Below are 22,460 nucleotides of genomic sequence, written 5' to 3'. Positions count from 1 at the left end.
GAACTTTTAAAAACTGTTGCCTCTGTGAAATAGTAGTTTAGTCTGCCGCAGTTTGTCAGTTTGGTGATGTTTATGTACTGGGTTGGATCCAGATGTAGTCATATGGCTAGAGTGTTGGACTGGGAGCCGGGAGATCCGGGTCCTAGTCCCCACTCAGCCATGGAAGCTCACTGGGTGACTTTGGGCCAGTCACAGACTCTCAGCCCAACCCACCCCACAGGGTTGTTGTTGTGGGGATAAAATGGAGAGAAGGAGGATTATGTACGCCGCCTTGAGTTCCTTAAAGAGGAAAAAAGGCAGGATATAAATGTAATAAACAAAAATAAATTAATGGGACTTAAGTCAGTCATGACTAACTTCAGTCTATAATTTCAATGGGTCTACTCTAAGTGTGACTAAATCTGGATTTAATGGCCTGTTGTGTTTTTATCTTATTTCTAGTAAGCTTCCTTGAGTGTATTTTATACAGAAAGGCAAGATATAAAGGATAAACTAAACAAAATTAACAATACTAGAAGCTTGCTGGGTTAGGAGAAAAAAGTATGATGCAACAGAGCGTGGGAGGTAAGGCGGGGGAAGGTTTCGCTCCCCTCACCCGCTCTCTGTCTTGATGATACCCCCCCCCCGCCGCCGCCCTTTCCACACGAATAAACCAAGGTGGCTGGCTGCTCCTTTCACATCTCGTTTGGCCCTGTGAAAGCCGAGTTCCGATGTTGCTTGGGTCACTTTTCTGCCTAACCCCGATCAGCCAATTGCAGCTTGGAATAATCGAACATACAAATAGATGGGAAAACTGGAAAACCTAAGGCAGGAAATATGCATTACATATTGACATACGAGGATTATGCGAAATATGGGTGGGTGCAGGGAGGAGATTTCTGGGGGTCAGACTTTGGAAGAGAAGCTGTTGCTGTTATCCATCAGAACATCAGAAGAGTCCTGCTGGATCAGACCAAGGCTCCATCCAGTCCAGCATTCTGTTCACACAGTGGCCAACCAGCTGTCGACTGGGAACCCACCAGCAGGACACAAGTGCAACAGCATCCTCCCACCCATGTTCCCCAGCAACTGGTGTACATAGGCTCATTGCCTCTGGTACTGGAGGTAGCACATAGCCATCAAGACTAGCAGCCATTGATAGCCTTCTCCTCCAGGAATTTGTCCAACCCCCTTTTAAACCATCCAAATTGGTGGCCATCACTACATCCTGTGGTAGCGCATTCCGTAGTTTGACTCTGTGCTGTGTGAAGAAGTCCGTCCTTTTCTCTGTCCTTAATCTCCCACTGTTCAGTTTCATGGGAGGACCCTGCCGGGTGCTAGTGTTATGAGAGAGGGAGAAAAATGTCTCCCTATCCACATTCTCCACACCAGGCATAATTTGGTAGACCTCTATCCTGCCTCCCCTTACCCACCTTTTCCCAAGCTAAGCCATCCCAGCTGTTGTAACCTTCCCAACTCATAGGGGAGATGCTCCAGCCCCTTGATCATTTGAGTTGCCCTTTTCTGCATCTTTTCCAGCTCTACAGTATATTTTTTTTAGGTGTGGTGACCAGAACTGGACACAGTATTCCAAGAAAGATCTGGGAGGGGGAAAGAAGAAAAATGTATCGAGAGAATGATTGTGGTCACATTGGAAGGATAGTCAACAGGCATTGTCATAATCACTCCCCCCATTTCCAGTGCTCAGAGGCGAGCGCTGTTGCGTATGCAGCCAAAAGAGCATCAGCCATGGACAAGAAGGGGGATCAGCAGGTTTGGAGAAACCCAGGGTTTGCAGAAGGACAAATCCTTGGCCGGGCGGGGCAGGGGCTAAAGGGGCTCCAAAGCAGTGCAGTGAGGACAGAATGCTGACTTACTGTGGAGGGGAAAAAACTGAGCCACAGTTTGGCCACCCCTGTTCTGTGCATCTCTCTGCATCACCGTGCTCTCTTGGGTCTCAGTTTGTAGAACATAAACAACAACAAAGGTAGCCACATTGGTCCATGAGAAAAAAACCCAGACGGAGACATAAGGAGAACACTGTGGAGGCGGACAAGTCAGGAAGAAGGGTTTTCGGTGCAATGGTACAGTCTGATGTGGGACATTCCAGGAAAAGCCTTGCCGCTTCATTCCTCAGCTTGCACAGATCAGGCCTGAAAAACCTGGCATGAAGCTGAATCTCCCCACTTAGCAAAGTTCATGAGTGCACTCCCCCAGGCTTCTGTGGGCTCCCAGCTTGGCCTCCTGGATTTATTCTGCAAATGTTACGCCTATAAAAAGAATGCATGAATTCCAAGAAACTGGCTTCAGAATACCATCCAGAGGTAGGGATATAAGAAGCTGCCTTATGTAGGCCCAGCTTGCTCGCCACTGTCTATGCCGACAACTGGCAGCGATTCTCCGTGGTTTCACACAGGAGCCTTTCCTCACCCTCCCTGAAGATACTGGGGATTGAACCAGAGTCCTTTTGCTTGCAAGGCAGCTGCTCTGCCACTGAGCTATGGGCCTTCCCCTAAAAATGAAGGAAGATTCCAGTCCTCATGATTCTGAATAAAAGGCCGATTTAAATGGGAACCAGTCTTGTACCAAATCAGACCTTTAATCCATCTAGCTCGGTACTGTTGACAGCGACTGGCAGCAGACAGAGTCTCAGACAGGAGTCTTTCCCAGCTGTACCTGGGGTTGCTGGGGCCTGCTGTCCTTCTGCAGGGAGAGCAGGGGCTTTGCCATTGAGCTATGGCCTTTCTCCAGCTTGTGGCCAGAGTTTGCAGTTGGGGGCACACGCTGAGCTAATGAATCATTCCTGAATGTTGTGATTGCAACACAGAAAGTCAAAGTAGGCATTTTGGCAACTGAGGTGGGAAATCCAAAATGGCAGCCCCACTTTCACCAATGAACATGGAATATGGGGCACTGGAAAGGTCTCCTGTGCTCTTGTGCAGCTCCCATACATTTCAATGGGGGGACTGGCAGAAGAGTACGTCTTGGCAAATTGTGCCCCAAGGCTGGGTCATTCTATGAGTTCTATGAGATCTGTTAGCCATTGAGATGCATTTTATCTGCCACCAGAGATCGATGTGTCACCTTGGGCTTCTCCACATAGGGCTTATATCATGCGATCAAGATTGGTTACTCATGGAAGTTTACATGATGTCGTCAACCTCCAGGGCCCCTCCTGCAGTTTATGACCTTTATCCCACCTTCATAAAGCGCAGGGAAAGTGTGGTGTAGTGGCTAGAGTACTGGACTGGGAGTCGGGAGATCCGGGTTCTAGTCCCCACTCAGCCATGGAAGCCCATTGGGTGACTTTGGGCCAGTCACAGACTCTCAGCCCAACCTACCTCACAGGGTTATTGTTGTGAGGATAAAATGGAAGAAGGAGGAGGATTATGTATGCTGCCTTGAGTTCCTTGGAGGAAAAAAGGCAGGATATAAATGAAATAAATAAATAAAATAAAATGATGAAGCGCTTTACTTGCTGTGTACTTCCGTAATGGTGCTATAACAGCAGCGCCATCTAGTGGATGTAAAATGAAACATATAGAACTTGCCAAGAAATAAAAACAGCATGTGACAGCCTGTGTAAAGGAGCCAATCTTAATCCTGCAAAGAATCCGGAAGAAGCCCCAGTAAGGATGTGGGATTTTAGCCTTGTGTGGTGAAGCCCCTGTCTCCTTGTAGCGTCACTGCCGAGTAGAAGGCAGCCATATTTAAAATGAACACATATTTCTATAAATGTGGCTTTTCCTTTTGATTTACAGGCACAGGCAATGGGCGGGGGGAATCAGTTTTAGAATCACTTCTGAAAACAGTTTCAGTCTTTCTAATTTGGAGCAAGGTCATGGGCAGCCAGCCTCGCTGCACTTCTGAGAGAGAGCAGAGCAGCCCGGCCTCACACAGGGCACCCGAGTGCCTTGACCGGCAGGTGGCAAGGGCAGCTCACGCATCGGGAGGGAAGGGCAAGGATCTTGATTCCGTTCATTTTTGATAGCAATTTACCAAAATTTGCATATTTGGGAGAGAGAAAGCAAAAGTCACAGATTCACCCATCCCTACCTACTGGTGATTCCATGTAACCTTTTTGCGTATTTTTAGGGGTGCTTTATATTTTCCAGTGGCTCTGTTATTCTCAGTCTTTGATGCGGAATGCCTCAAACGTTGGAGAGACAGGATTTAAATGTTTCTTAAAGAAAATAAAGCAATACATGCAGTCTAATGGGGCTCACGCACAAGTGATTTTTTTTTAGATCAAGCCTTATTTACATTATGCAACTATTTTACTTTCATTTAATCCTGACCTTGTTCTAAGGAGCTCAGGGCAATTATGAGGTGCCCTCCTTTTATCTCACCACAACCCTGTGAGATAGGTTAGGCTGACAGGTGGTGACTGGCTCAAAGTCACCCAGTGAGCTTCCTGGTTGAGGGGGGACTTGAATTCAGGACTGTCTGGTGCTAGTTGGGCATTCTAACCACTACCAATACACCGGCACAGCACGCCAAGCATCCCGCCAAACCAGCCTTGGCATCCAAGTAACCAAAACTGTGTAAGGTCAAGAGATGAAATGGGTGTCACATTATGCAAATCAAGTAGGGGGCCAAGTGTCCTCTTCTACGGAGGACTGTCCTCTGTTTCGAAGGCATCCTCTACTTGAACGGCTGTCCAGCTGGCGTCCATTTTAAAGGGAAAGAACCATCCGAAGGAAGAGCTCAAGGGCCTTGGAGTTGCCCATTCAAGCACCTGCACAGCAGGCTGAGCCAGCCACACAGCTCACCCGGTCACAGTCTTCCACACTGTGGCGACATGTCCTGTATTTTGATTTAAATTACAATAATTATTTCTAAATTGGCATCCATACACACATATTGGCAAATGCAGATTTTATGCAAATTGGTGTCAGCTGTTGTCCTCTTTTTCGGGCAATACGTGCCCACTTTTTTGGCAGTTTAAAAGTGGCCACCCTATCAAACCAATCTGCATGATCATTACAATGCAGAATTCTGCCACTTTTACCGTTGTGCATAATTTAGGTTGCCCCTGCTAGTCACAGGGAGGAGCTGGCCTCATATAGCCCACTGACGCTGTTCCCGCTGAACCCTAGGAATCTTTTTCAGCCCCCTCAATCTGGCTCCTGAAATTTTAGCCGGATTTGCAACCGTGAGGCCAGGGATTTGTTTTTAAACTTGAAAGCGGCCATTCCGAGCAAGCAACATTCTGCACCATACTCTGCTCCTGCGAAACACAGCCCTTCTCTCGGTGGCCCAGGGACTGGAGCCCTGTAACAGTCACAAAGATCTGGGTAGATGTCACACCATTAAAAACGCATTCCCTTTGAAATGGCCCCAGCAGGCGATCCCCAAATAGCTCGGCAGATCTTCCGCGAGGCCGCTGTCAAGGTTGCTCCCGCCTGCACTTGAAAATGGCTTGCTCCATTTTGCAACTCTTAACTCCAAAAGGCGCACAGCGGTAACAACAGGGCTTGTTTGAATGCAGCGGGAATTCCTCTGGAAAGATCCAACCGTTTCCCCTTTCAGTTACCTTTCCCCCCGCTTCCCCCCGCCCCACGAGGGGTTGTTTTTATTGTCCCCGTCTAATGAAGTAGAGGCTTCACCTGGTCAACCTCACAAGTGGCGGCTGTTCAATGCCATGAATGCAAATACTTGACCCCCTGAGCTGTGGGGCAGCAATTAGTTTAAGCAGGGGGTTCGTGTAACACTTCAAAAGTCTTAATCCGGGCGGCCAGCTTCGGCCGGCCTTTGCCAAGAGCCCATTGAGAGCCCTTAATGAGTCTGCAAGCCAAAGCCCGCTTTCAATGCGTTTGGGGGTCGCGTCAGATGCTTGAAAAGCGCCACTCTATCTGGCATTGTGTGGCTTTTGAGATCCAGGCCTTTCTTCGCAAAGGGGTGGGGGTGGGGAAAAAAGACCCTCTACCCCAACTCCTCTTTTTCACAAGGCAGAGACACAAACCAGCTTTCAGAGCTGGGACCCTTTGGACGCTTTGCATATCAATGGGGCTCGCCTGAATGCGGGCGCTCAGCTGAGAAATCGGATCACTATCGGAACTTCCCGGCATTCATGGGCTCTTGGGAATCTTTAAAGCCCTTGGCGGAGAATAATTTGGTCGAATGTCACGGCTGGAAACAAAACCTAAACAAGTAGGGTGCAGTCTATCATGTGGGGCTGCCAGCAAAAGTGACAACGGAGCCCCCCTGGTGCTGACATCCAGGCCCCTGTGGGCCATCTGGTGCGCTGCCTCCACTTGGGCAAGGGTGCTCGCCGCGGCAGGGGCCCCGGGAGCCTTTTCTGACGGGGGCCCCTTGCCAAAGGAACGTGCCATGTCCCCGCCCACCGAGCCAGGTCACCCTGGCCCATTATCCAGCACCACGGCAGGGCACTGGAGTTGCGGAGGATTTGGGGATGCTGCTAAGAACTGCGCCTTCGGGTTCCCTTCTCTCCCTGATAATATTGAGCCACGCACGCAGAAGAGCCGCATCTAGGCTTCCGGAGGCGCTTGGACAGGGGTCCCCCAGAGGACCCCGCCCCCCCTCTGCGTGAGCTGACTTCTCCGCCTTTATCCTGGCTGCTCATTCGCTTGCCGTCGCCCTCTGGGCGCAGCCACCCACAGAGAGAAGGCCAGACAAAGGGAGGGTGCGGCCCCAGCTCATCGCACTTGTCGGGTGGCCACGCACGCACTGCCGAGGAGGCCGCGCCACTGGGGAAAAAGGGCAAGAATGCACATGTTTGTATAAAATGCGCATATGCCAATTTACATATGTAGATACAAATGTAAAAATGGTGTGGTGTAGTGGTAAGAGTGTTAGACTATGACTGAGTTCATGATCCCCACTGTGCCATGAAGCTCAGTGGGTGGCTTTGGGCCCGTCATGGACTCTTAGCCTAACCTACTTTACAGGGCTGTTGTGAGGATAAAATGGAGAGGAGGAGCATCCTGGATTTATTCCTTGGAGGAAAGGGGGGATAGAAATGTAATAAATAAGTACATTTAAATTTCACAGGAGGCAAGTCCATTTGCAATCCAGGTCACACCAAACAAATCCTTCAACTGATTTGCACCCCACATCCAGATCACCTGAAAAGCTTCTCTTCCATTAATTTACCCCCAGTCAGGCGGTCTTTGAACCACCACCACCACCGCCACCACCACCACCACCTCCTCTCTGAATCTGGAAGCAAGCAGCCAGACAAGGCGCCCAAGGGTGCAATCCTACTGATTGCACCCTTGACGGTCGTAAGCCTCCAAACTCAGAAGATTACGGTCATCCCATGCAGGGCAGGAGGAGTGCCGGGGGTGATCTTCCGCTCCTCGTCCTCCCGCCCTGCATTTTTCACTAGACTGGCTTTTTGGTCCATCTAGCGAAGGCATTTCAGGCGGGGGTGGTGGTGGTGGAGGCTGGCAGAGGCTCAGGGCACCTTGTATCCTGGCTTCTCCAGTCTCCCCCACTCCCTGTTTCCTTTTCCACCTTTCCCCCCTCTCGGAGGTCGAGTTTCCCACTGTGGAGGCCAGCCAGCGCAGTTCTTTCTGCACCAGATGCATGGGGGAGGGGAAGGAGGAACAGATCATAGAATAGTAGGGTTGGAAGGAGCCTACAAGACCATCAAGTCCAACCCCCTGCTCGATGCAAGAATCCAAGTCAGAGCATCCCTGACAGATCCAGCCTCGTCTTGAATGCCTCCAGTGTGGGAGAGCCCAGCGCCTCCCTAGGGAATTGGTTCCATTGTCGTATTGCTCTAACAGTCACGAAGCTCCTCCTGATGTTCAGCTGGAACCTGGCTTCCTGTCACTTGAGCCCATGATTCCGTGTCCTGCACTCTGGGATGATCGAGAAGAGATTCTGGCCTTCCTCTCTGGGACAACCTTAGAAGTACTTGAAGAGCGCTATCCTATCTCCCCTCAGTCTTCTCTTCTCAAGGCTAAACATGCCCAGTTCTTTCAGTCTCTCCTCTTAGGGCTTTGTTTCCAGTCCCCTGGTCATCTTCATTGCCCTCTTCTGAACCCTCTCCAGCTTGTCTGCATCCTTCTTAATGTGGTGCCCAGAACTGGACACAGTACTCCTAATGAGGCCTAACCAGTGCTGAGTAGAGGGGAGCTAGTACTTCCCAGGATTTGGAAGCTATACTTCCATACTTCATAGTCCAAAATAGCACTGGCCTTTTTTGCAGCCACATCACATTGTTGGCTCATATTCAGCTTGCGATCTACAACAATTCCAAGATCTTTCTCACTTGTAGTATTGTTGAGCCAAATATCCCCCATCTTGTAACTGTGCAGTTGGTTTATTTTTCCGAGGTGCAGAACTTGGCATTGATCCCTATTAAATTTTGTTCTGTTGTTTTCTGCCCAGCGCTCCAGTCTATCAAGATCACTTTGAATTTTGTTTCTGACTTCCAGGGTATTAGCTATCCTGCCCAATTTTGTGTCATCTGCAAATGTTATCAGCATTCCCTGCACCTCCTCCTCCAAGTCATTAATCAAAATGTTGAAAAGCACTGGACCCAGGACTGAGCCCTGCGGTACCCCGCTTATTACCTCTCCCCAGTTTGAGAAGATCTCATTGATAAGCACTCTTGGAGTCCAATTCTGTAGCCAACTGTGGATCTACCTGATCCTTGTTTCATCTAGCCCACTTTGAGCTAGTTTGCTCATCAGGATATCATGGGGCACTTTGTCAAAAGCTTTGCTGAAGTCAAGGTATATGATGTCCACAGCATTCTCACAGTCCACAAGGGAGGTTACCTGATCAAAAAATGAGATCAGATTCATCTGGCAGGATTTGTTCTTGACAAATCCATATTGGCTTCGAGTCATCACTGCATTGTTGTCAAGGTGCTTCCAGATGGATTGCTTTATCATCTGCTCCAGAATTTTCCCAGGGATTGATGTCAGACTGACTGGTCTGTAGTTCCCCAGTTCCTCCTTTTTATCCTTTTTGAAGATGGAGACAACATGAGCCCTCCTCCAGTCATCTGGCACTTCACCTGTCCTCCATGATTGCTCAAAGAGAATAGACAGTGGTTCTGAGAGCTCTTCTGCCAGTTCCTTTATTACTCTGGATGCAGTTCATCTGGCCCTGGAGATTTGAACTCAAAGTAATTAGGTGTTCCTTGACCATATGCCTATTGATCTCAAGCTGCAATCCTGCCCCTTCAGCCTGTACTTCGCCTTTGCCAGGGGGGTCATAGACCCTCTTTCGGGAAAAGACTGAGCCAAAGTAGGAATTCAGCACTTCTGCCTTTTCTTTGTCATCCGTTATAATTTTGCTATCCCTATTTAATAGTTGAACGACCACTTCTTTCCTCTGTCTTTTACTATGCATGTAGCTGAAGAAAGCCTTTTTGTCACTTTTAGCATCCCTCGCTAACCTCAGCTCATTCTCAGCTTTAGCCTTCCTGACGCCATCCCTGCAATCCTGTGCTACCTGCCTGTACTCTTCCTTTGTTGCTTGGCCTTCCTTCCATTTCCTATATGTGTACTGTTGTGTTTTCAGGTCATCCCTAAGCTTTTTGTGAAGCCACATGGGCTTCTTCTGTTGTCTTCCACCTTTTCTTCTTGTTGGAATTGTTTGTGATTGTGCCTTGAGAATTTCCTTTTTTAAAAGCTCCCACCCATCTTGGACTCCTTTTCTCATTAGCGTCGCTTGCCATGGGACCTTACTGATCATTGTTCTGAGTTTATTAAAATCAGCTTTCCTACAATCCAGGGTATGCGTTTGACTACACACGGCTTTTGCTTCCCTTAGAACCAAGAACTCAAGTATAACTTGGTCGCTTTCGCCCAGAGTTCCTGTAATTTTATTTATTTATTTATTTATTGCATTTATACCCCGCCTTTCTCCCTCTCGCAAGGAACTCAAGGCGGCTTACATTATCCTCCTCCTCACCGTTGTATCCTCACAACAACAACCCTGTGAGGTAGGTTGGGCTGAGAGTCTGTGACTGGCCCAAAGTCACCCAGTGAGCTTCCATGGCCAAGTGGGGACTAGAACCCGGATCTCACTCTCACCACTACACTACACAGTAACTGCTACTTTACCCACTAGGTCATCTCTGTTGGTTCGGATCAAGTCAAGGGTAGCCGATCCTCTAGTTCCTTCCTCCACTTTCTGTAGGAGGAAGTTATCAGAGGAGGATCTCCGACTCCCCCTCTGACTTTGGAGGGGAACAATTCTATGGCCTCTCAGAGGCTGTCTGGGGGCCACAGGATGGTTCCCTGAGCAAGTAGAAGTCAAGTCACAGCAGAACATCGGTGTCCCCCTTTCTGCTTCGACTGCCCTCAGGTGCCTCTTAAGTTCAGACACCTGGGCCACTCCTTAACACCCCCCCCCCCGGCTTCCTTGACTCGTGGAGCTGAAGGTGGACTTTCGTGCAAGAGAGAGAAAGTGAAAGACACCTGCCAGCCTTCTCATCAGAGTAAGAACTGGAAAGCAGACACTGGTAGGCAGCACTGATAAGGCCAGACTGTCTGGCATAAGAGAGGCTCCCGATCCACGCTGCACCTTTGTCACTGCTTGCATGCTTGGGGAGGGCAGGTGAAGAGGTGGCGACACCGAGGAGGAGGAGGAGGGGCAGGGCTGGGGGGGCGCCTGGGGCCAGCAGCAGGTCCCCCCCAGGCGGGTGCCGGGCCATACGGACCCTGATGGCTGCCCTGCAAAGCAGGTCACGTGACGCTACTGCCGGGGGGGGGGCAGTCCCTGCAAGTGACAGCCAGGGAAGGGGAGCAGGAGGCTGGCAGCTGGATGGCATCACTACACGTGCCGGCAGAGGCGGAGACGCTGCAGAACTGGAGAGCGATTCTGGCAGCTCTCTTAAGAAATCGATCAGGGAGAACATCCACCCAGGGCACCCCGGCCAGGAAAAGGATCTGTTCCTCTGGCATGTGCAGTACACAGGCCTGGTCAACTGCTCAGCACAATGGCCACTGAGGGCAGGACTTAAACTGGGTGAATGGGAATCTCCACTCCCCAAGATATCCTGGAAACTGTAGTGCTAGAACAGGGTGGGTGACACGCGGGCTGCATGCGGCCCCCACGGCCATTTTTCCGGGGGGCCTGTTCCGAACACCCTGCCACCAAATTTGCAGTGGCACCCCCCTCCCCCGCAATCTGGCATGAAAATAAGGTGCTCGGAAGCATGATTCTGGTTGCAAACCAAGTGGACAGTCCCCGTGCGCTTGGTTGCCTTGCAAAATTGTTGCCTTTTTTGCCACCGCTAGAAATTCGTCAGCAGTTTCAATGACAACAGCAATTTTGGCAGCAGCAGGGGTGGGGGGTGGCCTCCAGTGAGTTCTGGAGTCCCCCCCCCCCCCGGCACTCCAGATATTGCTTATCCCTACTCTAAGAGGAGGAGGGGTTGGGTTAGGGAATCTCTAACGGAATTCATAGCATCGTCACAAAATGACAATTGACACAGTGCTTTGGAAGAAAAGCCAGTTGTTTTATACCAGTTACACTGGTATAAAACCAGTATGTGTTCACAGTGTATATGTGCCCTCTGTGGCATCATACATGGGCGCTGCCTGGAGAGCATGAAGGAAATGTTCAGTGGGATCCACTCTGGAGCTCACTTCCCTTTCCTGTGCCCAACTTTGGCTTAATTCTGTGTCATCCCCACTGCAACTCTGAATCTCTTTGAAATGGGTTTAACTCTTCATGGCTTCCCTTGGAGAACTCTGGGAACTATAGTTTTGAGGATGTGAGAGTTCTCAGTTCAAGAGAGCCTTTATTCCCTCGCAAAACCACCACAGTGCCCAGAGAACTGCTTGGTTGGGAGTCTTGGCAGTTAAATGCGGCTGGAAAAAAAAACTTGGTTGAAAGGTGTCATTGAAACATGCCCAGAAAATAAAACTCTTGCAGTACCCAGTATTGCAATGTCACCGTTTGTCAAGTGCAAGGCAGCTGTATTGGTCTGAGAGAGTGGTGTAAACGGGCAGCGTCCCATTTAGCACTCAGGGCCAGTGTCAAAGGCAGGCATGGCTGGGCACCTGCCAAGGGCCCACACCCCGCGGGGGCCCACCTGCCCAGATCGTGGTGGTGTTGAGAAGGGAGAGCAACAGATGCTGCTGTCTGCTTCTTTGCTGTAACGCAGGCAAGTGGTAGCAGTGATGAGAAAGAGGAGGAGGAGCAAGGGCGGCAGCTGACCATGGGAACGAGAAGGTAGACTCAGTGAGGAAGGTCCTCTGGGGGTGTCTTGCCCAAGGGTCTTCAAAAACCTGGAGCCAGCCCTGGGACGATGCTTACCTGTGCTGCCGATTTTGTGGCTTCACCTCTCCTCCCTTTAGCCATGCCCAGTAAGCACTACACTTCCCCACCCATGGCCACAAAAAAGTGAGGCATTTTAATATAATGAAGAGAAGCGCCTCTGAGCACGTACAGAGTGTCTTTTCGTCTGACAGCTTGTTCCCACATAGCTAGAATTCTGGAACTGGGCTTAAAAGTGAAACACACGACCTTCATCTCCCATGACAGAACTCTGTGAGGTCAGTACGGATTTTTTCTCTCTTCAAGTTTAAAGCTTACACTTACAGGTGGTACTCTCATACCAAAGGAAATCTCTTGCTGTACCCTGTAACTATTTCCTCTCACCACTGGTCTTAGAAGCCAGACAAAGGCATGTGCTGTGTGCGTGCGTGCGCGCATGTGTGCCTACAAATCTTTCAAGGCTCCCTCTTGAACAGGAAACAAGGCAAGCTGGGGAGGCTGGAGTCGGACATACATTTGATCCATGTCATCAGACTCTTTGTTTGGGTTTTTTTTTTTTTCAGTACACAGATTAACAAGCCATCTGAAGAGGACATGAATGGGTCCACCCTTTGGAGAAGGCTTAAGAGCCCTTAAGCATCACCTGTACAAAATTACTGCCCCATGAAGAGGTTGAGAAGACAAATACTTGATAAGCCTCTTGTTACGGGAACTTAAACATGCATAACCTCTCTGGGATTTGCTCCAGGGAATTATTTGTCTCCTCTGTATTATCTGGTACTACAAAGTATTGCGTTTCAATCTTGTTCCTAGAAGCCTCCATCTTGACCCACAATTTTGCATGGCACACATGGGAAGTGCATGACTTTTAACAAGAAAAGCAATCGTAAACATTTGGCGGATGTTCAGAGTGGCTTTTGTTATTTTCCTTTTATTAGCTGCTAGGAGTCCTCACAGAATCTTTTTCTGAGAATCCATTAAAAAACAAAAAGGGGAGTTAGCATTTGCCAGATCAGTCTATCGTAAAAATAACAACAAAATCTCTGCCTCTTCTCCAAAATGTTTTGCTATAGGATGTTATCTTTGTTGTAGACCTCCAGGGCGACTCCGAGTGAAATGGATACCAGCAGTGCTTGGCTCTTTCCACCACAATACACATGCTCAGGGGAACACATTGGGGAGCTCCAATGTGCAAATGGAACCCTACATAAGCAAAAGCTTCTTCGTCCACATCCGTGGCAGGGAATGCGCCACGCATAATTCCATTATGTACACTGGAGACCTTGCGTGTGCCAAAGCTGGTGGTTCTGTATATTGGGGGCTGATTTTCGTATTATCTAAAAAAGCATGAAAATCCTGCATCAAGTAAAGCTGAATTATGAAACCTGCATGGATTATGCAAATTATCCTTGTTTGGTAGAATTTGTGCTGTTTCTGCTAGCAACGGAGAAGAAGGTTTGTGGCCTGTTGACTTCTGGGAACCCTCTTCAGCACTCCCCAGCCCAGCTTCTAGGATTTCAGCAGGCAATAACCACACATTTCTGAGCAGTGCTTCACAACCATAAGGGCTAGAAGTCTGCTTTTTCAACTGAAAAAGTTGAGATTCTCAGTCAGGAAGCTGAATTCTATTGTGAAATACCATACGTTGTGTTTTTCCTGTACAGAATCACAAAATACACACAGCCCTGTTTCTATTGGACCAAGAGCTGCTTCAGCAACGGTCACTAAGGGTCCAGTCTTATGCTTGTTTGGATGCAGCAAAGTCCTACAACTCCCAGCATTCCCCAGCCAGCCATGCTGGCTGGGGAATGCTGGGAGTTGTAGGGCACTTCTCTGTCTAAACGTGTGCAGGACTGCACCTTAAGCAACCCAGAGACTATAACTCAGCCGTCCTTCAGCTGTTGCCCTCTAGATGTGTTGTATTGCAACTCCCATCGTTCTTGCTGGCTGGGAATTATGGGAGTTGTGGTCTAACACATCTGGAGGGCTTCAGGTTGGGGAAGCTCTTTACAAACCTGCCGCTCCACACAGGCCTTGAAAGGACGGCAAAGTCTTCCTCTTCCAGCACTTTTTAATTGTGTATATAGATTCAGCACGTGTGGAGTGTGACTCCTCACGTTGCACAGTACACGTGTAGCTGCACACGTGACACCAGTCGTGCATGTCATGGTATCCACGCATTGCAATGGCAGCTGGGCCTGATCTTCCCAGCCTTGTTTCTTTGCATATTAGAATAAGTTCTCACACGCTGCTTGCAGAACGACAGTTTTCCAAACAGATGAATGGTGAATTTTGGGGCTCGTGGACCCAATCTAGTGCGTGCTGCTTTTTCTGCCACCCCCGTAGCCCACCTTCTTTCTAAGCCTCATGGCTGATTATACCAATTACACTCAGTGGGCATTTGCAGGAGAAGAGTGTAGTGGACACAACCTCGGCGTCTGGTTGCAGCTTGTGTGTACAAACTCTCTCTCTTCCACACATACCCATTCAAAAACGGTCATGCTTCATCTCTATTAGCCAGGTTTATTCAGCAGAATATTTCAGCAGATCTACGTTTCCTGCAATTGATTTGTTTGCTCTTGTTTTGCTGATGTTAACTTAACAAAGGAAAAACAAAACAAAGAACGCCTTAAATATTCTCCCCCTACTCAATAAGTGTACATTTCTCTCGTACTGGCAAGAGGTGACATAAATTAGAAAGATAAGGAAACGCCCCTCGGAGAGTCATCCCCGGTGCCTCTGCCCCAGCGCTGCGGGCTCTGCGGCACTGAACAAGCTGCTGGGAGGAGGATCCCTCTGTGGGTCTGATAGGTGGGCCTGCTCCCCGCACCCCATAGCAAGTTCAACCCTCCCCTGCTGTGCAGAGGTCTCTCAATCAGTCCCACCCAAAGTCCTGCCCCGTCATTTGATAGAACTTCATGTTAAAGGGTCTGTAGAACTCCTGCAGGCGTTGGATGACCTGCTGGTCAATTTTGGGATGTGGCCGCCCTTTGGACTTCCCCAGGCATCGAGGCCGGCTGCTCCCTTCTGGCTTCTTCAAGCAAGGGAACCCCTTGGTTTCGTTGAAATAGAAGTGCTTGTCCGTCACCACCCGCTTGAGACCCAAAAAATCTTGGACGCGGCCCATCTCCCCGGCCGGGTCGCTCACTAGCCTCTCCCCACTGACAAAGAGAAACTTTGATAGGGGGAAATACCGCAGCCAGTTGTCCAGGTGTTTGGCATAGATCCCGATCCTCACAGCACTCCAGGTGGTGTCAATGAGGCCCGTGCTCAGGTTCTTGAAGGTCAAGGCCTGGAAGCTGGGGATGGTCGGGTTCTTGGAAAGCGTCTGCGTGTAGTCTGAAATGGCCCGCGTGACTGGGTTGCGGACCACCACTATCAACTTGGTATCCCTGGACATGTTGTAAATGCGCCTTGGGGCTTCCTTTGTCACAAAGTAACTTGGCGTCTTCTCCATGGTGATCTGTCCCTCCAAGGTCCTTGGCATCAGGTTTCTGTGGAGATAAGAGGACATTGGTAAGAAACCATCCTGCTGTGACTGTACCACAGCCACCAGCTCTGCCTACCTCTCTGGGAAGTAGACCTCCAATCTGGGATGTTGAGTCTGGACTCTGACAAACAGGTTTTTCCCCATTGTGAGTTGCCCTGCCATCACCATGGGTTGGAAGTGAAGCAAGTGGAACTCTGGAGGGGTCTAACATGCCACAGACTCCACATCTAGTGTTCACGGGATGCTCAAAGAATGCCTCCCCCCAATGCATGTTGAATAAGACCAGTGAGGTGAGCCCTGCTCTAACGCCCATCTATAAAAGAGATGAGATCAGCTGCTGGGAGGAGGAATAGCTGTGAAGTTCTGGAATGAGTTCCCCATTACATCCGTTATGAATAAAGGGTTGGACCCAGATTTAAGGTGGACCAACCGCACTAACAGAATTGAAATTCCCCACCCTCTCCTTCCCAGGCAGCCCCTCTAGCCTCCTGAAAATGCTCCACAGAGTCAGAAGACCCTGCTGAATGGAGTGAGCTGTGGTGTGTGTGTGTAGGAGGGGGGGTTCTCCAAACTGGGCAGAGAGACGTTCTGTGAGCAGAGCTCTTCCTCTGGAGGAAGATCCCTTCTTCTTGCAGAACACAGACCTTGGATCAAACCCAAAAAGAACGAGTTGAGCGTGATTCAAAATCTAATGTGCGCTAGCTGTGGAATCCATCTTGGTTGGATTCCTTCAGACAAACAGGTCCCGCTTGATCCTTGGCACAGGCAGCTGGAGACGTCTGTGTACATTAGGGTGAAACTGAATGTACCCCATGAAGCTGGTGGTGGGCGCTGCTCCAAAACTCCTCCACGTTAAGCAATATCCCAGGCGTCACCTCGCTGAGGCTGCAAAGAGGACCTCTTAGTGCTGTGTTTTATTTGTGTTTCTTCTAATAGCAAGATGTAACTCTGGGGGAGGGAGCACACTCCCTCCTGAAAAAAATCATTAGTTGTAGCAAAATTATTTTGGCATCCCCTGACTATTGCACCTAACAAGAAATGTCCAAATTCCTTTGGAGCCCGGTGGCAGAGCACACACAGAGTAGTGGAACCCCCGCTTTGCATGCAGAAGGTTCCAGGTTTGATCCCCGGCATCTCCAGGTAGGGCTAGGAAAGACTCCAGCCGGAAAACCCGGAGAGCTGCTGCTGCCAGTCGGTGTTGCTGCCCGCCAGACAATTCTGGGCTAGATGGTCTGACTCAGTATAGGGCAGCTTCCTGCGTTCACTGGAGGCACAATCTGGTGATACACTAGAGATGTGAAAAACATTTCGGAGAAACGTTGCTAATTTAATTCAAAATTTATTAATTAAATAAATTTCTTAATGGCCCATCTGGCCGGTCACCCGGCCACTCTGGGCAATGTACAATAGTACCATTTAAAACAGTAAAATTACACATTAAAACATTATTTAAAAATACCCTAACTCACCCCAAATGCCTGCCTGAATAACAAAGTTTTCAGTGTGTGGTGGAAGCTCATTAAAGATGGGGCATGGCGGAGTTCCCTAAGGAGGGAGTTCCACAGAGTGGGGGCCACCATGGAGAAGGCCCTCTCCCTCATCCTCACCAGCCTAACTGTCCTGCCTGATGGGACAGAGAGAAGGCCACGCAAGGCTGATCTTGTTGAGTGGCCTGTCTGGTGTTGCTGGAGGTGCTCCTTGAGATAGGCTGGGCCGGAACCGCATAGGGTTTTGAATTTGGCCCAGAAAACAACTGGTAGCCAGTGCAACTCCTTCAGCAAATTCTTTGGCTGCTCTAAATTGATATTGCTCCAATGAAGGAACCCCCATATTCTCTTAGGGTTTTGTTGAAGGCAACATTTCAGTGGTGACTCTAGCAATTATGAAGCACAAAGGGGTCAAGACGATGGCTGGCCTCCACAGATGATATGAGGCCACAGATTACCTGCTGTAATCCAGACTAATATGCCCCAAGTACATAATAAGAACAAGAAATATGTGCAGAGCCAATAACTCAAGCACATGATTCCATCCACAGACTACACATCAAGTCACAAAAACACAGAACATGCGCAGTGCCAGCCCCAGGTTTCGCGGGCCCTCGGGCGAGGCGCCCCAGAGGACCTCCCTTCCCGCAGCGAGTCTCCCTTCTCCCCACCATCATCACCAGCTGCTCTTGCCCCCCCCTTCCCCATCATGGCTGCCGCTGGCCGGCTCGCTTGGCAGGCAGTGCGCAGTGTGCAGAGAGGCCGCGGCATCTCCTGCTCCTCCTTCTCACCACCACCCTCATCTGGGCCAGAGCGAGAGGCAGGGGAGCAAGCAGGCTGCAAGGGTGAACGGGGGCAACACTTCCAGGGGGTCTTGTCAGTGGGCCCCTGCTGGGGTGTGGGACCTCGGCAGGTGCCCAATCATGCCTACCTTTGATGCTGGCCCTAAACTTGCAGATGGGAGGCACAGATCAAGGAATTAAGCATTTGTAAAATGGGCAAACTGAAGACCGGCTAGAAAATTTTACCCATTTTACACTAGTGAAATTTCACTATCAAAATATTTTAAAATATTTTGATTGTTTTCTGTTCATCAAATGCAAGTGAAAGGTTAAAGACCGAGACTGAAGATAGCAATAAGTAGGTAGGCTGGGCCTTCCCTTTAAAATAACTAGGTAGATGGGGTCTTCTTAAGCCCACCCGGAATTCCACCCTTCTGCAGCACCCTGTTGACCAAGCTCTGAGTATGCATTTACCCAGAATCCTTCCGGTGCATGGTTTACAGCCCCCCCCCCCTCAATCAGGAACCCAGTGTCCAAAACAGATGGGCTCTATCTTCCCACAAGGCCAGAGATACGTATGTGGGTCTCTTTTGCATCTACAGAAGAGCTATAAAACTATTAACTTTCAATATCATTAAGAGGGAGCAGAGGCAAGACTGATCTGTATTTGTGTGTGGCTTGCCATCTAGGCCTCTTTCTGGGAAAAATGAAACAAAACCCGCATTCATCTCTGAAAGGCGAGATGCCCTGCTGGTGTTCTCGATAAACTCGAAAACAAGCTGCCTGGATTTCAGCCACATCCTTGAAGTTAATAATGCTCCTGGGAGCTGCAAAGATAACACTTTACACATACAGAGAGGAACATACAATCCAGACCCCAAGTGGGCTGCCGTTTAAGGAGGAGAACAGGAGACGATTCAATGCCAAGCCCTAATCTAAAGCTACAAATCAGACCACCCTTCTAGCTGGGCAATTGGCAAGGAGTGACAGCTTTTGCGAACTGATTGTGGCGTCCAGCGTAACATGCGGCCCCAGGGTCAGAAGAGGACTCTGGCTCTGTCCTGCGCCTCCAAACACCAGTTTGTTCTGCTGTCACTCCGCGCCCACTTCCTCTCCTGGGAAAAGGAGAGCCAATTAAAAGCACTTCCAAGATGCCGTACCGCTGGCAACTGGAGAGCACCGAAGACCGGCATGGCGAGAAGAAGTACCCCAAAGAGAGGTGCTTCCCTGTGCATGGTCTGGTGCAGCAGGGGTCTGCGTTGCTCTGACTAGCAGAAGAGAGCAGGGTGGTGGGGAAACTGACACAGCCCTGGCATGGCTGGTGAAGTTCAGCACTTGCCCTCAGCTCGTTGGTTCCATGGCCTATAGTCCCCTAACCTCTAAAGCCACCTTGCCTGTACACATTCTGCCTTCCGCCATCAGCACATGGGCTCTCCTGTCACTGTGCCACGCGCAAGACCTCCCCACCCCGTCGCAGGCTCTCCTTAGCCCCGAGGGATGTGGGGACGAGCGTAACTCGAGGTTGTCAAAGTTCTCCAAATACCACCTTGGAGCTCGTTCCGTCTCACGCCTGAATCAGATCACCGTCTTTGTTTCCATGAAAATTCGTGCTTATTTTCACGAGTATTTCCCCAAATGTGCACATCAGTTCTGTGCATCTCTGAAATGGATGCATTCTTCTTCCATTGATGAAAGCGTGTTTGTGTGCATTTGTCAAAAGTGCACATTTTTTTCATGTGCATTTTTCAAATGCATGTTTGGGGGCGTATTGCAAGCTCATAAATGTACATCAGCGCAGATTGTGTTTGAGTCCATGTTCAGTCTGGGAGGTGCAAAGTGGGTAAATCCGGAACAAAGATGAACTGAAACAAGTTTCTCATACATCCCTTATGGCCCCTTCCTTTCTCAGCTTCATGATCCCTCTGACCCTTGTGGACTTCTGGCATGTGGTTCCTCTGCTTCAGGCAACTACATCCATCACATCCATAACCCAGATTCTCTTTGCCTCTGACATTCTTCCCTTTAGATTCTCACCTGTCAGTCCCTCTGCTCCTTTCCTTCCCAGCTGCAATGCGCAGCCCCTGCAAGGTCCTGCGCTTCCCCCTAGACACATTCACTCTGAATGAATAGAATGTTCATGAACACACCCGTGACATCACAGCAGCTCTGCCAATGGCTGGAGGTGTGGAAAGCAGTCTTTTAAACAGGCAACAAACAGACAGGATTCAGTGTATTAATATATTTAGTCAAATATTGGCATTTTCTGGCATGCCAAAACCTAGAACTCTCTAAAAAAGGAGTCTTTCTCATGCATCTAATATCTGTTGATCATCTTATTCTTCATACACGTTCAGATCCTTTAATACATTTAGTAATGCTCCTGTTCACCCCCTCCCCTCACATCCCACACCCACGGGTTCCACATGTCAAACATTAGCACAATGTGTTTTAAGATCCGGGCTTTTGGTCACAGGACATTTCTGAGGGGGTGGGGATGGTCATGAACTCATTTCAAGGAGACATGAAGGAGCAATGCCACCCCCCCCCCCAAATAAGGCATCCCAAACAGTTCTGTGTAAATTTGTTTTAATGACAATCAGATGTCAGAAATGAGGGTCTGGGAGTGGGGATGGGAAAAAACAAGTTCAGGGGATATGTGAAATGTGCCAGAAGAGCTTTCTTGTCTGGGATTAGGAGGCGCTCTCCCCTCTCCATTTTGCGTGTGAATAAAATAAATAAAAATCTTCTTGCAAATAAAACCGTTAAGTCCAGTGTCCCTAGTTGCACTGCTGGATCCAAAATATGTTCCTGCCTTCATCTATCTCCCCTTCGCGGTGTCTCCTTTCAGCATGCTGCATCCTGATGAAAATAGGGGCAGTGCTGTGTAGTATGGTTGTGACACCCCAATTGTCTCAACTCGACCTGAGAGTACCAGCTTCCACACCCATTACACACTGCTAAAGGTTCTTTTCCACCTGCCAGCGACCAGAAATCCTGCCAGTTTACGACCTGAGTTAATGCTATCCCCTGTTGGGTCCACAAAGGCAGGAAATTTGGAAACTGAGGCTGACCCCCTAACAGACATGCCCCATGATCATTAATGGCATTCTGCAATGTCACAGATTGGGCTTGCTTACAACTCACCCTCCATGCACCCATACTTGGTCTTTCAGGCGTAAATCCAGAGGGGGATTTGCCCAGTGGCCTCTTTTACCGAGGACAGTCTGCTATTTGAAGGTGTCATAGAATCATAGAATAGTAGGGTTGGAATGGGCCTACAAGACCATCGAGTACAACCCCCTGCTCAATGCAGGAATCAAAGTCATCCCTGACAGATTGTTGTCCAGCCTCGTCTTGAACGCCTCCAGTGTGGGAGAGCCCCCCACCTCCCTAGGGAAGTGGTTCCATTGTCGTATTGCTCTAACAGTCAGGAAGTTTTTCCTGATGTTCAGCTGGAATCTGGCTTCCTGTAACTTCAGCCCATTATTCCGTGTCCTGCACTGTGGGATGATGAAGAAGAGATCCTGGCCTTCTTCTCTGTGACAACCTTTCAAGGACTTGAAGAGCGCTATCATATCTCCCCTCAGTCTTCTCTTCTCAAGGCTAAACATGCCCAGTTCTTTCAGTCTCTCTTCATAGGGCTTTGTTTCCAGTCCCCTGATCATCTTTGTTACCCTCCTCTGAACCCACTCCAGCTTGTCTGCATCCTTCTTAAAATGTGGTGCCCAGAACTGGACACAGTACTCCAGATGAGGCCCAACCAGTGCAGAGTAGAGGGGAACTAGTACTTCCTGGGATTTGGAAGCTATGCTTCTATGAATGCAGCCCAAAATAGCATTGGCCTTTTTTGCAGCCACATCACATTGTTGGCTCATATTCAGGTGGTGATCGACAACAATTCCAAGATCCTTCTCGCTTGTAGTGTTGTTGAGCCACGTATCCCCCATCTTGTAACTGTGCGTTTGCTTTCTTTTTCCTAGGTGCAGAACTTGGCATTTATCCCTATTAAATGTCATTCTGTTGTTTTCTGCCCAGCACCCTAGTCTATCAAGATGATAATGTCCTCTATGTGGAAGTTGTCCAGGGGCCACCCAAAATGCCTGGGGCCAGCAAAGATGCCCCATGTTGTCCTGGCCCTGTCCTGCCTTACGAAGCATCAGAGCCTTACTGTGAGGCCTGTTCGTCGCTGACATTACAGCTGTTTGAAAGAGTAATGAATGAAAGGAAGAGAATGGGGCCTGCTGCTTTTCCCACAGCAGAGCCTAGGTTAAAACTAGGGCCTGCGCCAACAGCACTTAAGAGAGCCAGTGTGGTGTAGTGGTTGGAGGGTTGGACTGGGATTCAGGAGATCCAGGTTCTAGTCCCCACTCGGCCATGGAAGCTCACTGGGTGACTTTGGGCCAGTCACTGACTCTCGGCCTAACCTACCTCACAGGGTTGTTGTGAAGATAAAAATGGAGAGGAGGGGGACCATGTGAGCCAGATTGGGTTCCTTGCAAGAGGAAAAAG

At 49.3% G+C, this 22,460-nt stretch overlaps 1 protein-coding gene across 1 annotated transcript in view; it reads right to left on the bottom strand.

Moving 5' to 3' along the window:
• Positions 1–14,693: 14,693 nt before the first annotated feature.
• Positions 14,694–22,460, bottom strand: part of HS3ST6 (heparan sulfate-glucosamine 3-sulfotransferase 6) — a 123,228-nt gene continuing 115,461 nt past the window's right edge. Inside the window, exon 2 of the mRNA XM_084818945.1 lies at positions 14,694–15,686. Within this exon, the coding sequence (XP_084675071.1) occupies positions 15,068–15,686 (619 nt within the window). The 3' untranslated portion in view covers positions 14,694–15,067. The remainder of the gene's footprint in view (positions 15,687–22,460) is intronic.

Source organism: Heloderma suspectum, chromosome 12 (genome assembly GCF_057233095.1).
Source record: "Heloderma suspectum isolate Gila_16-S chromosome 12, 16-S_ref, whole genome shotgun sequence".
NCBI lineage: Eukaryota > Metazoa > Chordata > Lepidosauria > Squamata > Helodermatidae > Heloderma > Heloderma suspectum.
This window is presented reverse-complemented; position numbering and strand designations above follow the sequence as displayed.